The 22,491-nt window shown below is 46.7% G+C and overlaps 1 protein-coding gene across 8 annotated transcripts in view; it reads left to right on the top strand.

Moving 5' to 3' along the window:
- CASZ1 (castor zinc finger 1) overlaps positions 1-19,628 on the top strand; it is a 148,293-nt gene extending 128,665 nt beyond the window's left edge. For all 8 annotated transcript variants that reach the window (XM_042831469.1, XM_042831475.1, XM_042831473.1 and 5 more), the window contains 8 exons: positions 719-879; positions 4,058-4,180; positions 5,843-6,178; positions 7,272-7,470; positions 7,981-8,152; positions 11,018-11,166; positions 12,685-12,919; positions 17,931-19,628. In XM_042831469.1, coding sequence (XP_042687403.1) covers positions 719-879; positions 4,058-4,180; positions 5,843-6,178; positions 7,272-7,470; positions 7,981-8,152; positions 11,018-11,166; positions 12,685-12,919; positions 17,931-19,192 — 2,637 coding nt within the window. In that variant the 3' untranslated portion in view covers positions 19,193-19,628. The remainder of the gene's footprint in view (positions 1-718; positions 880-4,057; positions 4,181-5,842; positions 6,179-7,271; positions 7,471-7,980; positions 8,153-11,017; positions 11,167-12,684; positions 12,920-17,930) is intronic.
- The last annotated feature ends 2,863 nt before the right edge of the window (positions 19,629-22,491 follow it).

The raw sequence follows: 22,491 nt of genomic DNA on the forward strand, positions 1-22,491 counted from the left end.
ACTCTGGAGTAAATGTCCTCCTTTCATCCCACACCTCCAAGGCTTCTCAGTGCAGAATCTGTTTGAAGCCTTCCACGCAGTGTTGTGGGTCTGTTCCTGTGCTGTGAGCGATGCACACTGAGCACAGAGAGTGAAACAAGTTCTTCAGTGAAATCAGTAAGAATTTGCTGAGGACTTCTATGGCCCAGAATTTTTTTCACAATTGAGATTTTTTTAAAAAAAAAAATTATTTTCTTCCACATAAATTCCTGATGGTCCCTTTCAATAAAGAGTCATCCTTGCAGCTAGGGTGAGGTGGTTCTGGGTGAATGAGAGCCTATCACTTCTACCTCTGCACCCAGAGCCCAGCATTTTGTAGGAGCTGTGTTGGGTTATTACTGATTCAGACTGCACCAGCATCTGTGCACCTTCTCCATACTCAAACAGGGCCTGTCTCCCCTCACCTCAGTTCTGCAGTGTGTGGCACAGATGCTTCATTTCTTCACACAGGAGACATGAATACCAGATGGGTGCCATGTACTTCGTGACAGCTGGGGGGAGGATGCCCAAGAGTGAAGCGTTCCTAAGCTGTGCTGATGAGTTGGGGCAGCGTGCGCAGACTTCTCGTCTTCTCTCTTCGAAGGCACAGCTTTCCATGGGACTGTCCCAAAACTGTCCAGACCAGCAGTGTCCACAGCTGCGAGCTGGGTTTGATGCAGTGTGTGTGTTCTTGTTCCAGATGTCCAAGACCAGTGCCAGCCTTGGCAACCTGCTGAACATTAAGACAGAAGGAGATGGCAGCCAGGCTGGGGCTGGGGAGCCGACGCAGTACTTGGGCAAGGCAGTGAAGGCACTTGTCCAGGAGAAGCTCTCTGAGCCGTGGAAGATGTACCTGCGCCGGTAAGGAGGGCATGGGACTGGGAACACAGGAAAGGGAAGTGATCTCCTTTGAAAGGTGTCTGGCTCATTAGTCCACGCTTGAATGCTGAGTTCTCAGACCTTCACTTAGCACTGTTTGCCACAGCACCTCCTTAGCTCCTCTTCACTTTCCAGTCTGCAAGAGCTGGGCACCAACTGTAGTTTGCTTATACCTCCGGATCGCTGTTAGACCCCTTTTAGTTGTTAGGCATGGAGTATATAAGCCTTAAAATGCTGTGGAATTCCATCTGATCGTAGGAGTGGGGCAAAACAGGGAGTCCAAGAAGGTATGGGAACTGCATGGTTTGTGCTGTTTTTCTTGCAGACAACAAGGCTTGAAAGGAAAATGGAACAGATACAAAACTCACCCACACACGGACACAGGCACATACATGCCCAGACAGACACACGCTTTGAGCATACACAGATACACCCAGGCAGACACATATCTGTTGGTGCTCTGACACAGATAGTTGCCTACAAATGCCTGTGGACACTTTGAAAATCACAGACTTTGATGGAAAAGACTAGAAGGTCCTCTAGTCCATCTGCCCCTGGCCAATATGAGATCTTTCCCCGCAGTCCACTTGCAGACATTTTGTCCAGTCTAGTTTTAATTATGCCAAGCTGTTCTCTTGTTTCTGGGAGCATTATTCTACCGTGTAATTCATTTGTCTGTCAGGATCTTTCTTCATGGTGTGCTGCCTGAATTTCCCTTTCCATGATTTTATTGCAGTTCTAGTTATATCCCCTTGAACTACAGCGGATAATTCTTCGCCAGAATTGGAGTTCACCCCCTTCAGATAGTCACAGACTTTTAGCATATCATTTAATGAAGCTTTTACTTCCTTTAATCTGACTTTGTAAATTAGTCCCTTCAGCCTGCTGATCATGTTGTTGCTGTTGTCATCGTTCTTGCTGTTCCCTCAGTGGGTGCAGAATTGGGCTGCCGCTCCTGTATCACCACAACAGACGTGTAACAAGCTTCCTGCCCCATACGTGCAGCTCAAAACTGTGCTACCTTGTTTGCATCTATATTTCATTGTGTATTGGTATCATGCTTACCACCAACTGCTAGACATGATTACTGGTAAGGTTGTTCTTATGAGTCCTCTATGTATAAAAACACTCTCCTCACCCCCCAGATGGATTAGCTGTTTTCTCCAAATATGACTGTCAGATTGGAACCTTCCTCCACGTCTTGCAAGGCTTCTCTGTGTTATTTCTCTCCTCCAGCACTGGTGTTGCCAACTCCTCCCAGTTTAGTATCTTCTGTGAATTTCATTAGCCGCTATTTACTCCTTCTCCTAGACTGCTAATGAAGATGTTAAATAAGCTCAGACCTAGCCAAAGTCATCCTTGCAGCATTCACAAGATGCCTCCTCCCAGCTCGGTACGGAGCTGTTTGTCATTAGCCTTTGTTTACGGTCCTTCAGCCAGTTCTCAATCCATGTGGTTGTTTTCCCATCCAAGCCAACTTGAATTAATTCTAAGCATATGCAAGACTGTATCGAAACGCTTTACTAAAATCCAAATATATTGCATCCCTTCATCCACTAATTTTGTAATTCTATCAAAAAAAGCAATTAAATTTGTCTAGTAAGATTTATTCTTTATAATCCCGATGCTGTTTATTGCTCGTGGTTCCTTTATCCTCTAGATGTTTAATGATTTTCTCCTCCCTCTTAATATTTGTTCCATCACTTTACTGGAAGGAGAAGTTAAGACTAGAGGTATGATAATTGCCAAAGATCACTTGTCTTTTCCTCTTTTCAAAGAATCAGTGCCTAGATTTGTTTGGTTGCTTTTTGGTTGTTTTTTTTTTCCTCTGGTTTTCTAGTATCTCCTTCTTCTCTATGGCTTAAAAAATAACAAATAGTAATGCAATCAGTTTGTGAGTTAATTTCCATTGCGCTTCAGGACATGCATCATCCAGGCTGGCTGATTTGTACATATTTATATTTTCCAACCAGTCTCTTTATCTGCTCTTCTAGGAGGTCTTCATTTCAGCCCTAATTGTCTGTCTTGTCTTTAGTTTCCTTGTCCAAAGCATATTTTATAAGGCGGCTGTTTTCGACTCATCACCTCCCTGGCATATTTATCAGGCTTTTTTTTTTTTTTAAGTACAAAACCTCTCGACCTTGATAAAAGAAGCCCTTTAGCTTGCAGTAACTTGGTTTCTTATCTCTTCTCTTATCATACTTTACTTTCCGCCATCTTCTCCCTGCGAGCCTTAACTGACTGCATGTGTTCTACATCCACTGGCCTTTTCATCTCCAGTACATGATTTTTTATTTTTTTTTTCTTCTTTCTCTACCTTCAGATTGTTAGGAGGTTCCCCCTGGGACCACGCAGGCTGCTGTTTGTTTCTTGCTTTCCTGCTCATCAGAGCAATTGTAGTCTGTTGTACCTTAATTATGCAAGATTCCCCTGTTAAGTTTCAGATCCTTCCTGCCAGCATTTTTCACTTGATTTCTCCATTCTGAAGTTTCCTGAAATCACACGTACTGTGCTGCTGCCATTAAGTTTGGAGAATCTCAGCAGTGATGAGCAGTGAAACCATTCTTGCTTGTTTTTCTCCTCTTGACCAGTTCCTCTGAGATGGCTTTAGATGATGTACTGTAGATGTGTACTTAGGGACTCTACGATTCTCTCTACATATTAGGCTGTAATTGCTGTGTAGGTGATGCTTTGTTTCTCCTGTCTGTGTGATAGCCTATTGTTGCCAGTATGCATGTTGGGTGGGAGTGTTCTGGACCTAGATTCCCTTGCTCGATTCTGTTTGCTACTCCCAATAAATTCAGGCAGGTTTACTAACCTTTGATCTTCCCCTCTGCTCTGACTTGTGTACACAGATGCTCAACAGCACTGATGGTTTTTCATCTTTTTATCAGATTTGTTCTGTATTTTACTCTTACTAAAAGTGAATGCGAGTTCCTCAGTCAAAAGGACTCAATTGAGGAAAAGTTCTCTGTATTCAGATCTGTGCAACCAGCCGTGATCCAACAGCAATGCCAGTCTGTGCAGGAGGGACGGTGACATGAGAGAATAGGATGCTATTAGAGTTGAGAAACAAAAAGAAACGTTTCTTCCATGTCTGTTCCAACACCGCTGCTCTCCTGGGGCCCTGTGTAAGATGCGGTTTGTTTGCTTTGGCCAGGTTTGGAACCAAGGATTTCTGCGACGCGCAGTGCGACTTCCTGCACAAGGTGCACTTCCACTGCGTCGTGGAGGAGTGCGGTGCCCTCTTCAGCACTTTGGATGGAGCCATCAAGCACGCCAAGTGAGTGGGGGAGCTCCAGCTTTGGGAAGCGCGCGGCGCAGGAGGGGAGGCCTCACTGAGAGCAGTCCTGCAGCAGCCGTTTGCGCATCCCCTCGTTCCCTGTGTAAATGTGCTCAGCTGAAGTTTCTGCAGAACGCTGTGTCCTCTTTGATTTTGTTTCACAATAAATGTGCTCTGTTTGTGTAGCGGAAATGCCAGGTCATGGCTTGCACCAGTGATTGAGCACCTGGTGGGAAGGCAGGGCTGACCCAAGGGAGCTCAGGTGCATGCAAATGCACTGAGTGACCAGAAGGGCTGGAGCCAGGATCCACCCCTTCCCAGCCCTCATTTTAAGGGCTGGCAGAGGAGGTGAGGGTATCTCACTGGAAATCCCTGCCTGCCTGAGGCCTTCTGAAGGTAAACAAATTTTCTTCCTTTGTTTCTGCATCCACGGCTGCAGCACGTGGGTTTGTCCTCATTTGCTGAAGCCTCAGACTTTGCCACCTCACTATCATTGATGTACTTTCCATCATGCTGTAGCATTACAGCTTGTGACTGACATCTTGTGCAGCACTGGCAAGGTAGAGAATTGGACATTTGTGTTTTTCCATAGCCTACTTGATGGTGTGTTCAAGGAGACCCATATTTCTCAGTATACAAGTACACCAGATACAAAGAAAGTACAGAAAGTGAGAGGGGAAAGGAGTCTGTAAACCCCAACTGTTGAGGCTGGATGCGGATGTGTTGTAGAGCAGACAGCTTCCCTTCACTGCAGTATGGAAAGCATTTTATTTTTCCTGTCATGACAAATCTTTTTTAACAAGCCTCCTCTAACCCTTTATTCATGTGGCTTTAAGATGTTGGCACCATATAGGTAAGGCTCTTGAAAGGAAACAAAGCGTCCAGCTCGACAGCAGCCTCCTGCTCACCTTGCAGTATTCTGTGTTGTAAACTCTTACATCATTTTGGAAAGCAGCAGACAGCCCAGGCGTTGGTAGCCAGAACTAGGTGTCATGGCCTGTCTTGTAACAGCAGCTGTGCAGCATGCTCAGCTCCAGGTGACTCCTGTGTGAAGAATGAAGATGAGATACGCTCCCATTGACACAGTGAGGAACTATCAGATGAAGGCTGGGATGCTGCAAATTTTCTGTAGAATTAATTTGTACGGGACATAATCTGTAGTTTAATCCCACGGCACGTTCCTTTTAAAGGCAAAGGAAGATTAGCCTGAACAAAGAGTGAGTGTGGCCTTTGGCAGCTGGCCGCATGGCTGTGTCTGATGAGGTTTAGAGGGAAGGGGATGTGGTGCAGTTTAGGGTAGGAGGATCTGTCAGCACAGTTGGTCTCTGGAGTTGGATGCTTCCCTGTAGTTCACTACTACAAATGACTGGCTTCTCACCAGCCATGGGAAGCAACCCTCAGTTGTACCGATCTTCTGGCTGCAGCCATTCTTGCACTGCTCTGATTTTAACACATTATTACACCTTTCTGACTCCACCCCACCTAATGAATTCCCTTCTCCTCACAGATCTTCTCAGAGGGCCCTACAACTGTCCACAAAATGGACAGAGTTCCTTTTAGGGTTTCACTCAGCTAGTTTGCTTATAGACTGCAGCGGCGTTTTGCTGATATTTGTTACATGCAGTGTTTAATGTCATGTCAAATTGCATTGTCTCATTGCAGTTTTCACTTCCGAACCGAGGGTGGGGCTGTGAAAAGTAACTCCGAGTCTCCCTTCTCAACTACTACTGACAGTAAGGCTTCACTGGGCCCTTCGTCACCATCTGCTACATCTGCCACCATGGCGAGTGCTCCAGCCCTGGATGTGCCCACCCCGAGCCCAGCAACTGTGCCCTCTGCCCCCACACTGCTCGCTTGGAAGCAGCTGGCTTCAACCATACCCCAAATGCCTCAGATTCCAGCATCAGTGCCTAACCTGGCAACCTCACCCTTGGCTACAACTTCCCTGGAGAACGCCAAGCCTCAGGTCAAACCCGGATTTCTCCAGTTCCAGGAGAAGTAAGTTGTTGGAGATGCTGCTTGCCTCCCTGTGTCCTCTCCAATTTTGCAGTCCCCTCTTTACTGCTCTTTGGAGTTACATTCTATATCTGTATTCACCCACTGAGGTGCCTTCTGTCCAACAGACAGTCTTGAAGAAAACTTGCTTCTTGCTCTAGAACATAGCCTCAACTATGCTAGGGGGAAAAAAGTACAGCAGGATTTTCCAGTACATCTGGGAGCACTTTTAGATAAGAGTTCAGAGGAGAAATAAACTTTATGTACGTATCACTGGAGCCTTTTTTTTATACCTCGTGGGAGGTAAACAGAAATAACTGTTCTTTGCAGTATTTTTGATGCTAAAGGAAACAGAGGGGAGCGTAGCATCTTTACAGCTGTAAGGTAACTAAAAGTACAGTGCTGTGATGATGGTTCTGTTTCTGGTATACAGATGAGCAGAAGTTAGGTGGTTTACAGAAGGCCTCAGAGCCTACAGTCAGGTTGGGCATTGCAGCTTAGTTGTTGAGGCTGATGGACTGTCACACACTGGGCCATGCACTGACAGCCATCTGTCTGCTTCCAAGGAAGTGTATTAATTATTTTTCATATCTCTGAGTAAGTAACATTGGATACAGTGCTCAGGATCCAAGAGATCAGTGTTCAGCTACCTCCTATCTGACCTTTGTGTGCACAGCTCAAAAGCAGGGGGAGTCAGGAGCCAAAATCACTTCGGTGTTTAACAAGACTGCTGCAGATTTTGTCTAACTGGGGCAAGACCTGGCATTTACCAGTGTGATTACAAGGTGTCTGAATTACCACTGAGGATTGGATCTTGAAAGAAAACTTTAAATTAGAATCGTGGCCCTCAGAAACTACAGATCCCACCATGCATTGCTATATTTTAATAATCTTAATTAAGAAAGTGCACAGACTTGTTAGAGTTGCAGTAGTATTGCCAGCATCAATTTTATTAAAGAGAAAGGAGGCTATGGGAAATCTGCAGGCCATGTTTGGAACAGGGACTTCAGCTGGGCTCCCCTTGAATTAAATGTTGGCAAAGAAACAAATGTGTGAAATGAGTGAAGGTGATGATTGGGTTTTGGATGTATTCCAGTGATCCCTGCCTGGCAACGGACTGCAAGTATGCCAATAAATTCCACTTCCACTGTCTCTTTGGGAACTGCAAGTATGTGTGCAAAACCTCTGGCAAAGCAGAATCCCACTGCCTGGACCACATCAACCCCAACAATAATTTGGTGAATGTGCGAGACCAGTTTGCTTACTATTCTCTGCAGTGTCTCTGTCCAAACCAGGTAAGAGTGATTCAAAGTGTCCCATCCTGAGGATGTGTGCAGGAACAAGTAGGCAGTGCAACAGGAACTGAGGCCAAGGGTTTCATTCCTGGTCTGATGACAGATCCGTGGAAGAAGGATCTTAATTACCTGATCTACTGTCGGGTTTCCATTGAACAAGAAATCCCACTGCTTTTTATGTGTGACTTGGGTGGGCAAGGTAGCTCAGATGAGCTCAGAGCTGCAGGATGATTTGAAGTGAAACTCTCTGACTACTGGGGAAACCCACAAGTTAAGAGAAGTGATGGAATCTTGGCTGGGGTTTGGGATATTTCAGGGTAGAACGGTGCAGTGCAGAATACGTGGCAGGGAACAAGTTTGCCTTGTGGCTCATGGAAAATAAAGTGGACATAATCCAGAGTATCAGCTCACACCTCTCTTCTCTCAGAGGGACAGCATTAGCAGCAGGCAAACGAGAGTGCATTTGTTTCACGCATGCTTTAAGTAACCCACCTACTTGCTCTCTTGCAGCACTGTGAATTCAGGATGCGAGGGCATTACCACTGCCTTCGTCCTGGCTGCTACTTTGTGACTAACATCACCACCAAGCTGCCCTGGCACGTGAAGAAACATGAGAAGGCAGAGAGAAGGGCAGCCAATGGCTTCAAGTATTTCACCAAGCGAGAAGAATGTGGCAGATTAGGTGAGTTGTCTTCTTTCTCCCTCACCCTTTGCACGTCTTTCCTACGCCCAGGATAAGAATGGAATGAGTTAAAGCATATGAGTTAGACTAATTAAATTACTAAACGAGAAACAGATCAACCAGAAATCAGTTCCTGATCTCTCTGTGTTGAGGCATGAGGATTCCTATTTTCTCAAATAGATCAAAGATCTTATATGACTAGGAGCTGTAGTACAGAGGATTTTATGTACACACACACACACTTGTTTGGAGATACAGGTTCCCCTTTGTTCTTCCTTTTGATTTTGAAGGCCGTTTAAAAATATTTATTTTTCTTGTTCTTTGAGGGGAGACTTTGCAGTCTTTGGACCTACTGCTTGTCTTGGTTGAAGAAGTTGAAGGACGCTCTTAGGAGGAAAAGCAGCATATAGGAAATGTCTGTTCTGATGAGACTCTCATGCAGAGTCCTGCTGTATCGACCTCTGGCTGTGGCCGTGCCTGACTCCACGCAGCTTCAGATGACTTTTGTTTTTCTGTTGCTGTTGCCAGGGCTGCATCCTGAAAGCCAAAGGGTAAATAACCTGAGACAGAAGTACAGAGAAGGGCATGCAGTAAACTGCTCCTTTCTCCTGACCCTGTTCTGCACAGCTGTCTGTGAGCAGCAGAGCGAGTGCTGTGCCTTCATTGCAGCCCTGCAGCAGCACGCAGCCAAAGGAAACCCTGCCGTGCACACAGCCTCACACCATGGCTTGCCCATTTGCCAAAACTATTAGCAGCACTATAGCAGTTATTAAATCTAAGAGCCTCTAGTGTAAAGCTGGTAAAACAAACGTGCAGCAACAGAAAGCAGAACACGTTCCCAGGGAGGTGTCCTCGAGCTGAAGCGCAGCGCTCTGTGCTGGAGGCAGTCCCTAGGGAAAGCTGCAGCTCAGCTCCATCCTCACCTCCCAGGACTCGCTCCGTTGCCTTTTGCCTTACTGTTATCACAAAGCCAATCTTCTTATTGGTCCTGGCTTAAGGCTGAATCATAGTGGGGTTTGGAATAACACGTCTGACCTTCTTGTCCGTTCCTCCTGCCCGCTGTTGTTCGTTCTTGAGCATTGCAGGGTAACAGCCACAGTAAGCAGAACCAAACAGCAGGAATTTGTACCCAAATGGCGACTTGTTTGTGGTAACTGGGGTAATGAGTGTCAACACTCCAGAGCCAGTACTCACCTAGGTCTCATTTACACATGTCACTGGATTCAGCAGTTGCTGTTATTTACTCAACTTCAGGCGTTTCAGGTGATAGAAGGGGTTAGACAAAGCAGGACAGTGATACATGACACCCAGCCTACACGGCTGCCTTGGCAACGGGCGAGCCTTCACCTGCCCTTTGCTGATACCGTTTCAATCCCACCAGCGCTGTTTGTTCTTCATCCTGAAGAACGGGACGTGATGGGGAGGACAAACGAGGTGGGGCTGTGGGGGAGTGGAATACCTAAACAAACAGCAACTTGGCTTGCACATAAAACGCTGTCTGTGAGCTAAAGATGGGCTGGGTGATTCAGGAGCTGCTTGGCAGCGAGATGGCTATGGGCTGTGCCTGTGTCAGCAGTGTTTATTTTGGGGTCGGAGGGGTACACGCATCCACTGGGATGTACAAGTGCCTATAGCTTGGGCTTGCCGTGTGTGAAGTGTATGTTTAGCCAGCTCTCTGCTTTGGCCTACGTAGAGACAGGGAGCGTGCTGGATGGGGTAGGTGGATGTGTTTGTGTGGGTGTGGATGAGCATACCAGCATGTAAACGCATGTCTGTTTTGCTGTGCAGCTCTCTGTTGTAGGTTAAGTATGCATACAGCAGGTGCAGAAGCACTGGCCTGCTTGAGGGGCTGTGAAAGTTGGTGAACACACGCATATTAGATCAATAGATTAATATTATATGTTTTTGTGTATGTAAGTCTAGGTGTATTTGTGTATACGTACAGAGAGAGTGAAAACTGTATGTAGGGATGTAAGTAAAGGCAGTGGGTATAGACAGATGACTACAGCTGGGGCTCTGTGCCTGTGTGTGCATAAGGTGATGTACAGGGGATGATGGAGAGCAGGCACAGCCCGACTGTTGATGTTGCAGTGAAAACAGAGCAATAAGCCATTATTTGTCTGCTGCAGAATGCAGCTATTCAGGACAGTCTGTTAACAAGATACACAAACTCCCAGCATACATGGCATTTTCTGCAAGGAGCAGAATGTGTTACAGGTCCTTTCCAACTTGGGGTATTCTATGATTCTGTGCAGTGTGGTGTACCACAGCTCTATAAATTGTTTAGTGGCCGCCCCTATTACACTGCTCATTTGGAGTGGCAGTAAACACTTCCTAGCTTTTCTGTCTGACCACTGTCCTGTCCTGGAGCTGGTGCTTCTAAGCAACTGTTCCTCTGTTCAGAGAGCATAGTTAAAGGGAGAAAAAGAACTCTTCCTTTCAAATCTACTTGTGAGCATATATTTTCAACTGTAAATGTGACAATACAGGCAAATGTCTTGGTTTTATTCCCTTTGGAAAAGAAAATGCACTGGCTAAGACTGGGGAGTATTGGACACTACTAAACATAATGGTTACTTTCTCTATAACAAAACAAAGAGGGATGGGACTGGTCTGCTGCTGGTCCCCTTCTTAAGTGTAACCCTCTTTTTCAGTTGCTGAGCAGGCAAAAAGAAAAACAAAAAACAACAAACCTGCTATTTTCATTCATGACTGCTCCTGGAGAGCTCGTGACCACTGATAATCTCCAATGCAACAGAAATCCCTGTAACAGCAGTCTTGTCCTGGCTCCAGACCATCTTCCTTATGGTCTGTCATCTTCTTGGTACCTTTCATGTACTACATATGTAGGCTCTGTGTCTGCAGGTTGCAAATACAACCAGGTGAACAGCCACTTCCACTGTATTCGAGAAGGCTGCCAGTTCTCCTTCCTGCTGAAGCACCAAATGACATCCCATGCCAGAAAGCACATGAGAAGGATGCTGGGGAAGAATTTTGATCGTGTTCCTACTCAGGTGAGTCACTGGTCTTGTTTTTTGTTTTTTTTTACATTGCAGGTCTGACTGTAGTGATAGAACCATTGATTACTTGCTGCAGAACTGCATTAATTCCAAGGCACTCATAGCCAGTCTTAAGGATACGTGTCTGTACTGAGGAGCACACCTGGGAAGCATGAGTTCACCTAAGCTAGCTTTGGCTGTTTTGACTTCTGTAATATGAGGAGAGATGATAAAGGGTAGACATCAAAGCATTACTTAATCTAAACAGCCTTTCCTTGTGAGTATTACAGAGAAACATTTCAAAGGATAACACTGAAATATTCATATTTACAACTTGCACTCCTTCCCTGCTCTCTTCAGTATACACCAATTGGCTTATTAAAATTGAAGTGCTTAGGATGTGGAAGAATTGAACACACTGGTTAAAGCAAACATTTCCTGTTGCACATAAAGAATTATTTGCTGCTTCTACCTCAGCTGGGAGGAAGACCAGTCTCAACATTTCTCTGCTGACTGGGAGTTACGCAGGGCAGTGCAGTCACTTTTTTTTTCCTAACACAGCTGACAGCAACTGGTTTGTCTGTTGCACAAATAAATTCAAATTGCAGCATTGACCACCTGCTCAGAATGGCAGCAGTCCTGCAACCTCCTCTTTGCTCCTCTCATCCTTGCTTTAACGTCCCCAGACTTAAGAGATGAAACAAGCAAGCTTTATTTAAACCCCTGTGACTGATCTGCCCCTTAGGACATTGTCTGGTATGTGTAAAGCAAAAGGTGCCACCTGTGAAAGCAAGATGGGAACTCCCTTTCGTTCCACAACATGGGGATGAGAGGTCCCTTTTAGTTGTTCTTCCCTGTCACTAAGTTAATTGGTTAATTCCACTAACTGCTGCTGCTGAAATTGTGTATAGCAAAGCTACATGCTATATTGCCACTGCCATTCTGTATTTTTATATCCTAACTCCAGTTTTCTCTATTCCTTAGGGCTTAGTAGGCACTTACTGATACATTTGGTTATGCATTGCTTCTGGTTACCTGTCCAGGTGCAACTATCCAGTGTTGACCAGGTCACAGCACCTGCATGAGCACAGCAGCACACACTCAGGTCACTGGTTTCTGCCTGTGATCCCATTGCATGTCTCAGCAGGCAGGCACTAGGGCCAGTAGTCGTACTCCCAGTCCCTAAATGCAGCAGGACCTACCACTGTAAGACAGCAATGCCAAGATCAACACCTCCTGTTTCTGAATGCATCAGAATCCGTGCACCAGGATATCATTGCCAAGATTAACACTCCCAGCCTCTGAGCACATCACAATTCACATACCAGGATACACGTGCCAAGTTTAATGCTCTGAGCTCCCAGTGAAGGAAGATGCATGCTGCTAGCCACAGTGCCGTGGGTTTCACTCATGAACATGTTCCATTTATTCCTCATGAGCAGTGGCAGAGAGAAATAAACGTGCCGACAGATGGTTTTGGTCTTGGCATCTTGCTTTTGGTGTGAAAGTCCCCATCCTGCTTTCTTGCTGCAGGTTATTGGCCACGCTCCAAGAAATGAAAATCTCCCCCAGGTTGGCAGCATGGCGCCCAGCCCAGCCTCATCAGGAACCCCAGCTTCCTTTCAGGGACCCCCGAGCATGATGGACACTGAAACAGATGAGTACATGGATTACACTGGCTGTAGCCCTGGGGGGATCTCTTCTGAATCTTCCAATATGGACCGCAGCTGCTCCAGCACTCCAGTGGGCAATGAAAGTACATCAGCAGGTAAGGCGGGGTGAAATGGATAGTCAGCTACCTACTCTCTTGGGAGACTAACTCATGAAGAGAGGATAAAGGACAAGTGCACCTTGTAAACTGTGTTTGTTTCATGGTAGTGTCTTGTAACTTAGCTCCCTCCATCACTGAGACAAGAGATGCATCAGAAAGTGCACCTCAAGGGTCTGTGAACTAACAGTGCATCTTACTTTTCTCCTGGACAGAGGTTTTTATCCCATGTCTTGGACTGGATCCAGTTGTATAGTTGCTTTAAAAATAATAATAATAATTAAAAAGAATTGTGGGGCTCTTTCTGTCCCTGGCATTTCCCCAGTTATCTTTTGGGGTATTTTTGTGCAGTGTTTGAAGTCAGACTTTTTTTTTTTTTTTAATAGTGTTGAGGTACAGAAAGGCTGTACAATAGCAAATATTAGATACAGAAGGGGAAAAAAGACTGCCCTGTCTTCAGAAAGCACCACGTAACAGCAGCTCACTGGGCTCCCTTTCTCGTGCAAAAACCATTGTGCCACTTTGCAAAGTGTTACACAGAGGAGACTGCCATCATTCTCCTCTTTTTAGAAATAAGTTTCTGCCCTTATTTCCTGCTTGCAAGGATAACAAGCAGCCATCTCCTGCCCCATAGTTATCACATAGTTGTTACGTAGTTATCTCTTCAGAAGTCTAGTTTCTCTTATGAATTCTGTTATCATCTAGTGTGGATTCAGGGATCTCTCAGCTGTCCTTCCCAGGGTGAGGTGTGTTCTAGATAGTCTGCCTCCCTCAGTTTGCTTTAATCTCACAAACATTCTCCTGCTTTGCATTCCCATAGCACATATATGAAGGTTATAAAATAGCACATCTAACCATATGTTACCATCAGATGAGCACTGCTGCGTTGTGACAGTGGATGCACCATGGCATCAAAGCTCCTCCAGAGAGCTTTGGTGGGACAGTGATTTCTGGCACTCTCTCCAGCACCATCCCATCACATTTCCTAGGAAAAGGCCCTTCACTGCTATCCAGGTAGTGAGCAACTGCCCCTGCCCAGAGCTGAGACAGGGCTCGTGGTTGTTAGTTGGCACGAGCTGGCACCGCAGAAATGTGCAAGGACCAGACAAGCAGGAATTTCTGCTTGAAAGCCTGTGGCTGCTCCTCCATGCCATTAAAGCCACCTCACCTGCAGAGACAACCTTCCTCTTCCTGATGCTGTCAGTTCCACACCTTCTGTTTCTTCTCTGTTACAGTTCTGTTTCATACATTTGTTAATGTATTTTCCATTTTCATCATACTGCTTCCGCTCTTGGGTTCTCATTTTATTTTTTTCTTTTTCTTTTTGTTTGTTTGTTTCTTGTTTTTGTTTTCCTTTTTTTCTGCTTTTTTTTTTTTTTTTTTCTCTCCACGTTCTCCAGGCTGCCTGGTTCCTTCTACTGCCACTGCTGCTGCCGATGATGCTACCCACAATGCACCTCAACCTCAACCTCCACCTCTGCCTCCATCTTTCTCACAAGCCCTGCTTAGGTCTCCCATTCCCACCCTCCCCTATCTTTTCTCTCCATCTTGTCTCTCATACTCTCTGCTCAGTGCCACTCTTGGATCCAGCAGAGGCATTGTCATGCCTGCCGCCAGCACCACTGGGTTTTCGCCCATCATTGCCACTCCAACTCCAGTAAAAAGTGACGTTCCCTTAGTTCAGGATGCAGCAGGTAACACTTTGCTTTCTCTCTTAGTGTCCTTTGCCCATCTCCTTCCCCGCTCACCTTGCCCACATTTTTCTCTGCACCTTTTGAGTCAGTTAAAAAAAAGCCTTTGTCACTCTGTGTCTCACTTAACATTATCCAAGGGCCCTTCATGCCTGCTCCCTTTGTCTGCTGACATGGTAACCACAGCTATGAAGGGCAGCCAAAAAGCAGAGCAGATCATTGTGAAAAATTCAGATACCTGAGTGAATTTTCAAGCCAACTCCAAACTATGAGAGAAATCGAGCAATAACCCATAGTGTAAAAAATTCACTTTTCAGCTCTTGATAACAGCAGGATGGCCACAAAGCAAACCTTTGCTCTTGTAGCATTAATGAACTTGGACCTCTGCATTAGAACTTCAAGGCCCCCTAGGCCAGTGCCTACAGGTGTTGCCTACATCTTGGTAGGTCAGTGTCTGACAGGGTACCCAGCTCCAGTAGTTTTATAGCTCCTTTCAGCCTCGCTGCTTCCTGTTCACATATAAAACCATAAAATTCAGGGCTGCTTTCCTCAGCACAAGTAACAGAGGGAAGTACAGTCAGTGTCACTTTGATGACATCATCAGGCATCTCGGGCTGTTTCTCACACTCACTGTTTGCAGCTGCTCTTACAGCTGCACACAATACATTTAGAGCTTTAGTTTCAGGCTGCCATGTTTCCCATGTGTGACTAAGATCAGAGGTGGCTCAGGCTGGGGATTCTCATTCTGGCTGGAATGGTTTTTAGGGTGTGTCTCAGCTTTGGCTTCTCTTCCCAACTCCCAGCTCTTTTCTAGTTAATCAAGAGCATATTTGTTTCACACTAAAGAGGATTCTGGCAGCCTATAAATGTCCCAGTCATTCTTCCTGCCAGCTTTAGTGTGTGCATGTGTAGTAACATGCAAATCTGGGGCAAATGGTGGGGAGTATGGCTGGAGGACCAGCTCTGCTTGGAAGTTCAGAGGTTTTTGCCATGGGATTTGGCTGGAGAAGCATCCACCCCATCCAGAACAGTGTTTTCCAGTGACCAAAATACATGCTAAACTGTATTTTTAACTGATTTGCATGCTACCTACAGTATCTTACTTTGTGTTGTTCTTTCCTCTAATCACATATTTTTAAGTTTCTTTTGTTTTTACCTATTGATCTTCATATAGTTTTTTGAAGTGTTTACATTGTTATTAGTTGAGAAGACAAGCTTATGGCATGCACTTACTGTTGAGATTTGGTCAGGATTAAATCTGCTGAGGTTTATAATCTCCAGCTGAGCTTCAGGGACTGAATGCTGTCCAATGGCTGATGAGTGTAGCAGGTTATCTTCTTTTTCATGCCCTTGTTCTGAAACTTTGCTGTATGAGGAAAACAAAATTGGTTCAGCTGAAGTTTTAAGCGCATCTGTTTGGGCTGCTGTAAAAGCTGAGCAAATGCATCGAGTTTTAAACAGGTCAGATTCCAAATTCTCTTTATTTCCCAGATATTCTGTCTTCTCTTTACAATGCCTCATCCTGTAGTACTATGTGAAGGCAAACAAGAATAGCATCCGTACTTGGTGGTTTGGATGTAATTTCTTGTAGGTGAGGGAGGAAGGAGTTGATGTGGATAGCAGGGATTTGTCCAGGTGTGCCTAGGAGCAGAGAAGACTTTACAGTACATTTGCAAGGGGGGATGCAGGATGATCTGGTCGCGGACTCTACTGCTAATAGAAAATAAGCAGTGATAGAAAGTTACTCTTTCACTGGCAGCTGGTTAAAGTAGCCTTTGTGTGCAGTTCCACCACAATGATCTCAGCATGCATGCCCCAAACTGGTGCTCTTATTTGCAGTTTGAGCACAAGTGCACGTAAGGAATGGATGTGAAAGATCTTTTGCTCTCTGCTCACACAGCAACCTGTATAGCCTGTGCACACCAGGATGCCACTGTATGGGGAGGTCAGGTTGCTGCTACACTGCCTGTAGACTTGCACCTTTCAGTATGGTGTATGTTTAACGTTTGGAGGCTTCCTTGGATAATCATCCAAATCCTTTTCATCTAAAGAGTTGCAAGCTAGCAAGGCAGGTATAGCAAAGATAGCATCCATTGCTTTTATACCTGCTTGTCAGCAAGGAGAAAATGATCCCACAGCATTTGAACAAATGACTGTTGCCTCAGTCTCCTGGACGAGGATACGGGCTGCTCTGGATTCTCAGGTCCCATGCACTGCATGTCTCAAATTGTGCCTCTCTTTAAAAGGATGGCAATTTCAGCATGAAGGTGGAAGGCAAAGAAGGAAAAACGTGTGTTTTAATTGCAAGCTATAATTTCCAATTACACTCACAGTTTTGCACCTGGTGTGAAATTCTTGCCTCCAACCTCGTCTGCTGCATGTTGGTCCTAGAGATTTTGATTCTGGAAATAGTAAGCAGAGAAGAAAAAAAAGTTAATAGATATAATGAGGTCGAGTCCTTGATGTCAGCTGGATCCTAGGGGACACGAGCACTAGCCAGTTATGCTGGCCCTGTGAATGAAACTGGAAGATAGATGAGGGCTCTTTATTTACTAGGGGCATCATGTGATTTTTGAGACCCACGGGAAAGCTGTAGAACTGGTATTTTCTCTTGGAGTCCGCTGGCTAGTGGTGATGAGAATTGGCCCCATTGAACATCTGTCCATCTGTCTTTCTAAGTGCACTCATCGTAATATGTAGGCTCATTACAGTGAGGGATGTTGCAGTCTCCTGGCCAAAGTCCATCCTATTTCTATAAATTCCCCCCCTTGCACTTTCAATCACGCATGGGATCTTCCTCCACTTCCTGCCTGTCCTTGGCAGTTGTGTGTTATGGTGTCCTGCTCACAAGGAGCTTGGGCAGGGGAAAGCAGTGTACACCTGCTGGTTTGAAAACGCTTAAACTCGTTTATTACTTGAACCACAATGAACTGCTGTAAAACACATCAGCCCTTGGACTGAAAGAAGCCAACTCCTCTGCATTAAAGTTTAGTTTAAGAGGAAAGCAAGACTAGAGATAACTGAGCAGCAGGAGAAACTCTCAGAGTTGCAGAACAGAAAAGGAGCAGCGGTATTTGGATAATATTAAGTTATACAAGAGTGGCAATTGGAGGCAAGGGGGGACGTGCTGAAAATCAAAGGAAGTGATGTGCAGCACCAGTCAGCCAGCAGCCCCAGAGCTGAGGCTTATTGAGAGCCGGGAGATGAGCTGCTGGGGGGGACTGTTGTGGTGTTGCCTGTGCAAATAGAGAACTTACCAGGACAGTTAGGGGATGAGGAGAGACCTGTCAGCAATAGCACTCTTCACTTTTTCTCCTCAGGGAATACCATCACTATGCCAACTGCCTCGGGGGCCAAAAAGCGTTTCTGGATTATTGAGGACATGTCCCCGTTTGGCAAGCGCCGCAAGACTGCATCCTCACGCAAGATGCTGGATGAAGGGATGATGCTGGAGGGATTTCGGCGCTACGACCTCTACGAGGACTGCAAGGACTCCAGCTGCCAATTCTCTCTCAAGGTTACCCACTACCACTGCACGCGGGAGAATTGTGGCTACAAGTTCTGCGGCCGTACCCACATGTATAAGCACGCCCAGCACCACGACCGCGTTGACAACCTGGTATTGGATGATTTCAAGCGCTTCAAGTCTTCACTGAGTTGCAACTTCCCAGACTGTCAGTTCTCTGGCAATAGCACACACTTCCACTGTCTGCGCTGCGGCTTCCGCTGCACTGACAGCACTAAGGTGACGGCCCACCGTAAGCACCACGGCAAGCAGGATGTCATCAGCGCTGCCGGCTTCTGCCAGTTCAGCTCGAGCGTGGACTGTGAGGTGCCCGACTGCAAGTACAAACTCAAGTGCTCCCACTTCCACTGCACCTACCCTGGCTGCAAACACACGGTGGTGGGCATGTCGCAGATGGACTCGCACAAGCGCAAGCACGAGAAGCAGGAGCGAGGGGAGCTGCCTGCCATCTCTCCTGGCCCCGAAGGCCTCGCCCACTCCGCTCTTGAGTACGACATCCAGAACTCTTCCATCAACCTGGACAGTTCCCTCAACCTCAGCACTGACAACAACAGCAGCTCCCTCTTCTTCCTGCAGAACGCGGCTGGTGTGGGCCTCAATGACTCCCTGGACCTCAGCAAGAAGCAGTCAGAAGTCGCTGAAGGGCCCTCCCCCAGCAGAGCCGGGGCTGCCCCTCAGGAGCCGGGGGCAGCAGCATCAGGCTCTGGTGAGGTGGAGGATGAAGATGACTCTTCCCAAGAGGATGAAGAGGATGACGAGGAGGAGATGAACGAAGAAGAAGAGGATGATGAAGAGGAGGATGACGATGATGACGACGAGGAGGATGACGAAGAGGAAGACCTGAACACGGATTCTGAAGAATCGCTGCCTGACCCCGAGGGCCTGGCCACTAAAGATGATGGGGAACCAGAGGAGGGTGCTTCTTCTTCCACAGACCATGGTGATGCTTCCAGGCCGCAGGACGAGGCAGCTCCTGCCCTTCCTCCAGCCTCAGCTCCTGCTCCGGCTCCCGCTGCTGCCCTAGCCTCTACGGTTGCTCCAGCAGCTTCTCCTTAATCCTAGAGACAACAGCAGCAGTGGTTTGGTTTTGATCTTACAGAATTACTTAGGGGACCCCACATGAGGCAAGAACAAAGATTGGGACGGCAAATGAAATACAAACTCCGTGCCACACACACGAGAGAGAGGAAGGAAGGAAACCTATACTCCACAGGCCCCGTAAGAGAGACAGGTTCGCAGCGGGACTGGTGCTGCATTGCTTCATTCTGCAGATCACAGAACACAGGGGCAGGATGCAGCAGAAAAGTACCCTTTTATATGGACGTGAACCTCGAGGGTACCAGCTGCTTTTCCTTGTCTCCTGAAAGGTGCATGGGGCCTGCGCCCATCTGGGGACCCTTTGTTATGGGTGGGGTTCTGTCCCCCCATTTTTCTTTCTGGGTTTTTGTTTTTTTTTTTTTTCCATGTTTTCAGTTGTACGATATTAATAATAATCTCCACTTCTTGGAGGGGGGTGGGTGGGAACAACAGGTAATGAATTGTAGAAATATATATTTGTGTGTGTGTCTCTTCTATATATATATAATGTACACACACACACACATATATAATATGCAAGGAATTGGTGTCACAAAGACAACTAGCTCAGTTTTTGCCAGTGGGAAGGAGGGGGGCGAGGGGTGCTCTCTCTCCCCCACCTTTCTCCCTCTCTCTCTCTTCTTTCTCCAGCATTAAATGGATGGCATCAGACAGCAGAGGGTGGGAGTGGGTATTTATTGTCACGCAAATGAGGATGCATTAATGAATGAGCAGGGGTGGGAATGGGACACTCCTCTGTTCTTCCAGATCCTTTTTACTATTAATGATGATAATTTTGAATGCTATTTATATTGTAAAACTTTCTCTGTCTACAGCTGTAAGGCACCTCTCCCCATCCCTGCTGTTCCGCCTGTAGGGATTGAGCTGAAGTAACTCGGGAAGGGCGCAGCGGGCAGTTGAAGGGTTTGTCACACTGGAGGGCTGGGGTTCAACTCCCATCCAGTTCCATCTCATCCCAACCCCAGGTGCTTTCCCTCTGTTGAGGGTGAGGCTTTTTTGTGGTGCTTCAGTATCCCCATCTCAGGAGGACTCGGTAGAGTCAGGAGGTTGTGAGCTGACACACTGTGCCACGGTGCAGCACAAGGAGCACTGTGCTGGCAGCAGAGCATCCCAGCCGTTAACACAGCCTTGAAAATACTACTTGCTCTCTGCCCCACGCAGTCCCATGATGACAGGTATGATGTCCCCACCCCAGGCCCTCCTCCCCTGCCTTTCACTGGAGATGGGCACGGCTTTCTGCACGGACTAAAATGTAGCTCTGGTGACTTCCAGAAGAGGGTGAAGGCACCACTGAAGAGGGAGAAGGCAGACAGGCATTCAGGATCCCATGTGGGATGTCCCACTTCTTTGCTCAGCACTGGGTGGGGACCATTCTGCAGCACCCACAAAGCTATTTGCCTAGCCTTGGTTCTTGCAGCCACAAAACGTGAGGCTGTCGCAAGCTACACAGCACAGACAGATGTGGGGAGATGCCAGCAGAGGCCAGGATGCAGTCCAGCTAAAAAATGATGCTTTTCTGTGCCCATACTGATAAATTTTCCTGAGTAGGGCTGATAGTTCAGGCATTGCATGAGTAAATGGAATTTAGTAAGCTGGGACCTACCGCCTCTGGAAGCTTGGGCTTTCCCTGGTCACAGGTTCATCTTCTCCCTGCTCTCTTTTCCTAGCCCAGGCTGGGAACACACACTACAGGAGACTGCCCAGGACTCGGGCAGGTGAGGTTGTAGCTGTCTGACCCCAAATGCTCACCAGAGTCTGAGAAAGAGGGCTTCTCTGCATCCACACAGCTCCAGAAGGACCAGCCGTACAGACTCGTTCTGTCATAGCTCTGTCAGTGCCAGTCTGTAAGTACACCAGCCTAGCGAAAGGTTCCTCATGTCTGAGCTGAGTCCTTTTTTTCTCTTTAAGCCTGGTTGGTTTTTGTTTCCTTACATGCAGCCCCTCCTCAAGCACTTCAGCTCCAAGGGATCCCCACAGTTTGTTTCTACCCTGAACAGATAAAGGCCTCAAGGAGTTGAGATTGCTTTTTTTTTTTTTAATTATATCCCTTAGGAACTGGTGTAGATCAGGTCTGATTTATAAACAAGCAGCACGGCTGTGTACATGTGGGGACAGAATGTTCAGATGATGCTTCAAAAGGAAAGGCAAAAAAAAAAATTGAGAAGTTGTACAGTATTTTTTTTTCTGTAAAGGTTATTACTATATATAGAACAAAAGCGAAACAACCAATGCCAGGGGGACGAGGGGGGTCACCTGCCTTCTGTAAAGCCCTTAGATACGGTTAATTGTGTGCAATTTTTTTTTTCTTTTTTCTTTTTTTTTTTTTTTTTTTTCAATGTAGTGTTTGTTTGTAGGGGGTGGCAGGGGAGGGGGGCCTTAACTCTGTGGTTTGAGGCTGACTTCACACTCCTAGCACTGACCGGAGCTGCACGATTCCGAATTTTTAACTTGAATTTTGTAGAGATGAAACAAATGAAAACAAATGAAATATTGTTATTACTAGTTTGTAGTTTATTTAATACTTTGGAGTTCTTTTCCTCTATCAGTTATTTTGTGTGGCTTTTATTTTTACAGGGTTTCATTCTGTTGTTTGTTTTTGTTTTGTTTGGTATATCCCCTGCCCTCTGCTGTGTATTTTCTAGCACACGTAACGAAGCTCCCGTTTCTGGGGCTGAGTGTGGGAACAGAGACCTGGAACTTCTAGAACTGAGATGGGGCAAAGACCTTTGCTTTAATGGCATTTGCTGCAGGTTCTGTAATTGTCCCTTTTTCCCCTATTCAGCCACTCACATCATATGGTGATGGGCTGCAGGAGGCCCCTCAGCTGTAGCACAGGCCCCATCTTGCACACCAGACGTTTTCACTTGGCACCCAATGGACATAACTGACTTCTGTGGGGTCAGCGTGGAGCCCCTGCCCTCACACCCCATCCTCTGAGCACAGCCAGCAGGGCTGCTCAAGCAGCAAGGCAGGCACTCCCTGGGGCACCTCAGTACCACTGGGCACAGAGGAGCCATGCCTGCTGCTACACGCAGTGTCTGTGCCTCTACCCCAGCCCACCCCACCAAGCTGCACTACTGAACCACCACAAGGCAGCAGGAGAAGGCCGAGGCACGGAGGAGAGGGGAAGCTGCACTCAGCAGCTCTTTGCTGGGCCCCGTGCTGATGCAGAGCTGTTCCACACCTCCTTCATGCGGCTCAGTGTGCCCGAGGGGCCCATGTTTATCTATGCACACCACCTTCCCCCTCCAGGCACC

The sequence above is a fragment of the Centrocercus urophasianus genome, unplaced genomic scaffold (genome assembly GCF_019232065.1).
Source record: "Centrocercus urophasianus isolate 14NV4802_14NV808 unplaced genomic scaffold, USGS_Curo_1.0 seq_36, whole genome shotgun sequence".
Classification (NCBI taxonomy): Eukaryota; Metazoa; Chordata; class Aves; order Galliformes; family Phasianidae; genus Centrocercus; species Centrocercus urophasianus.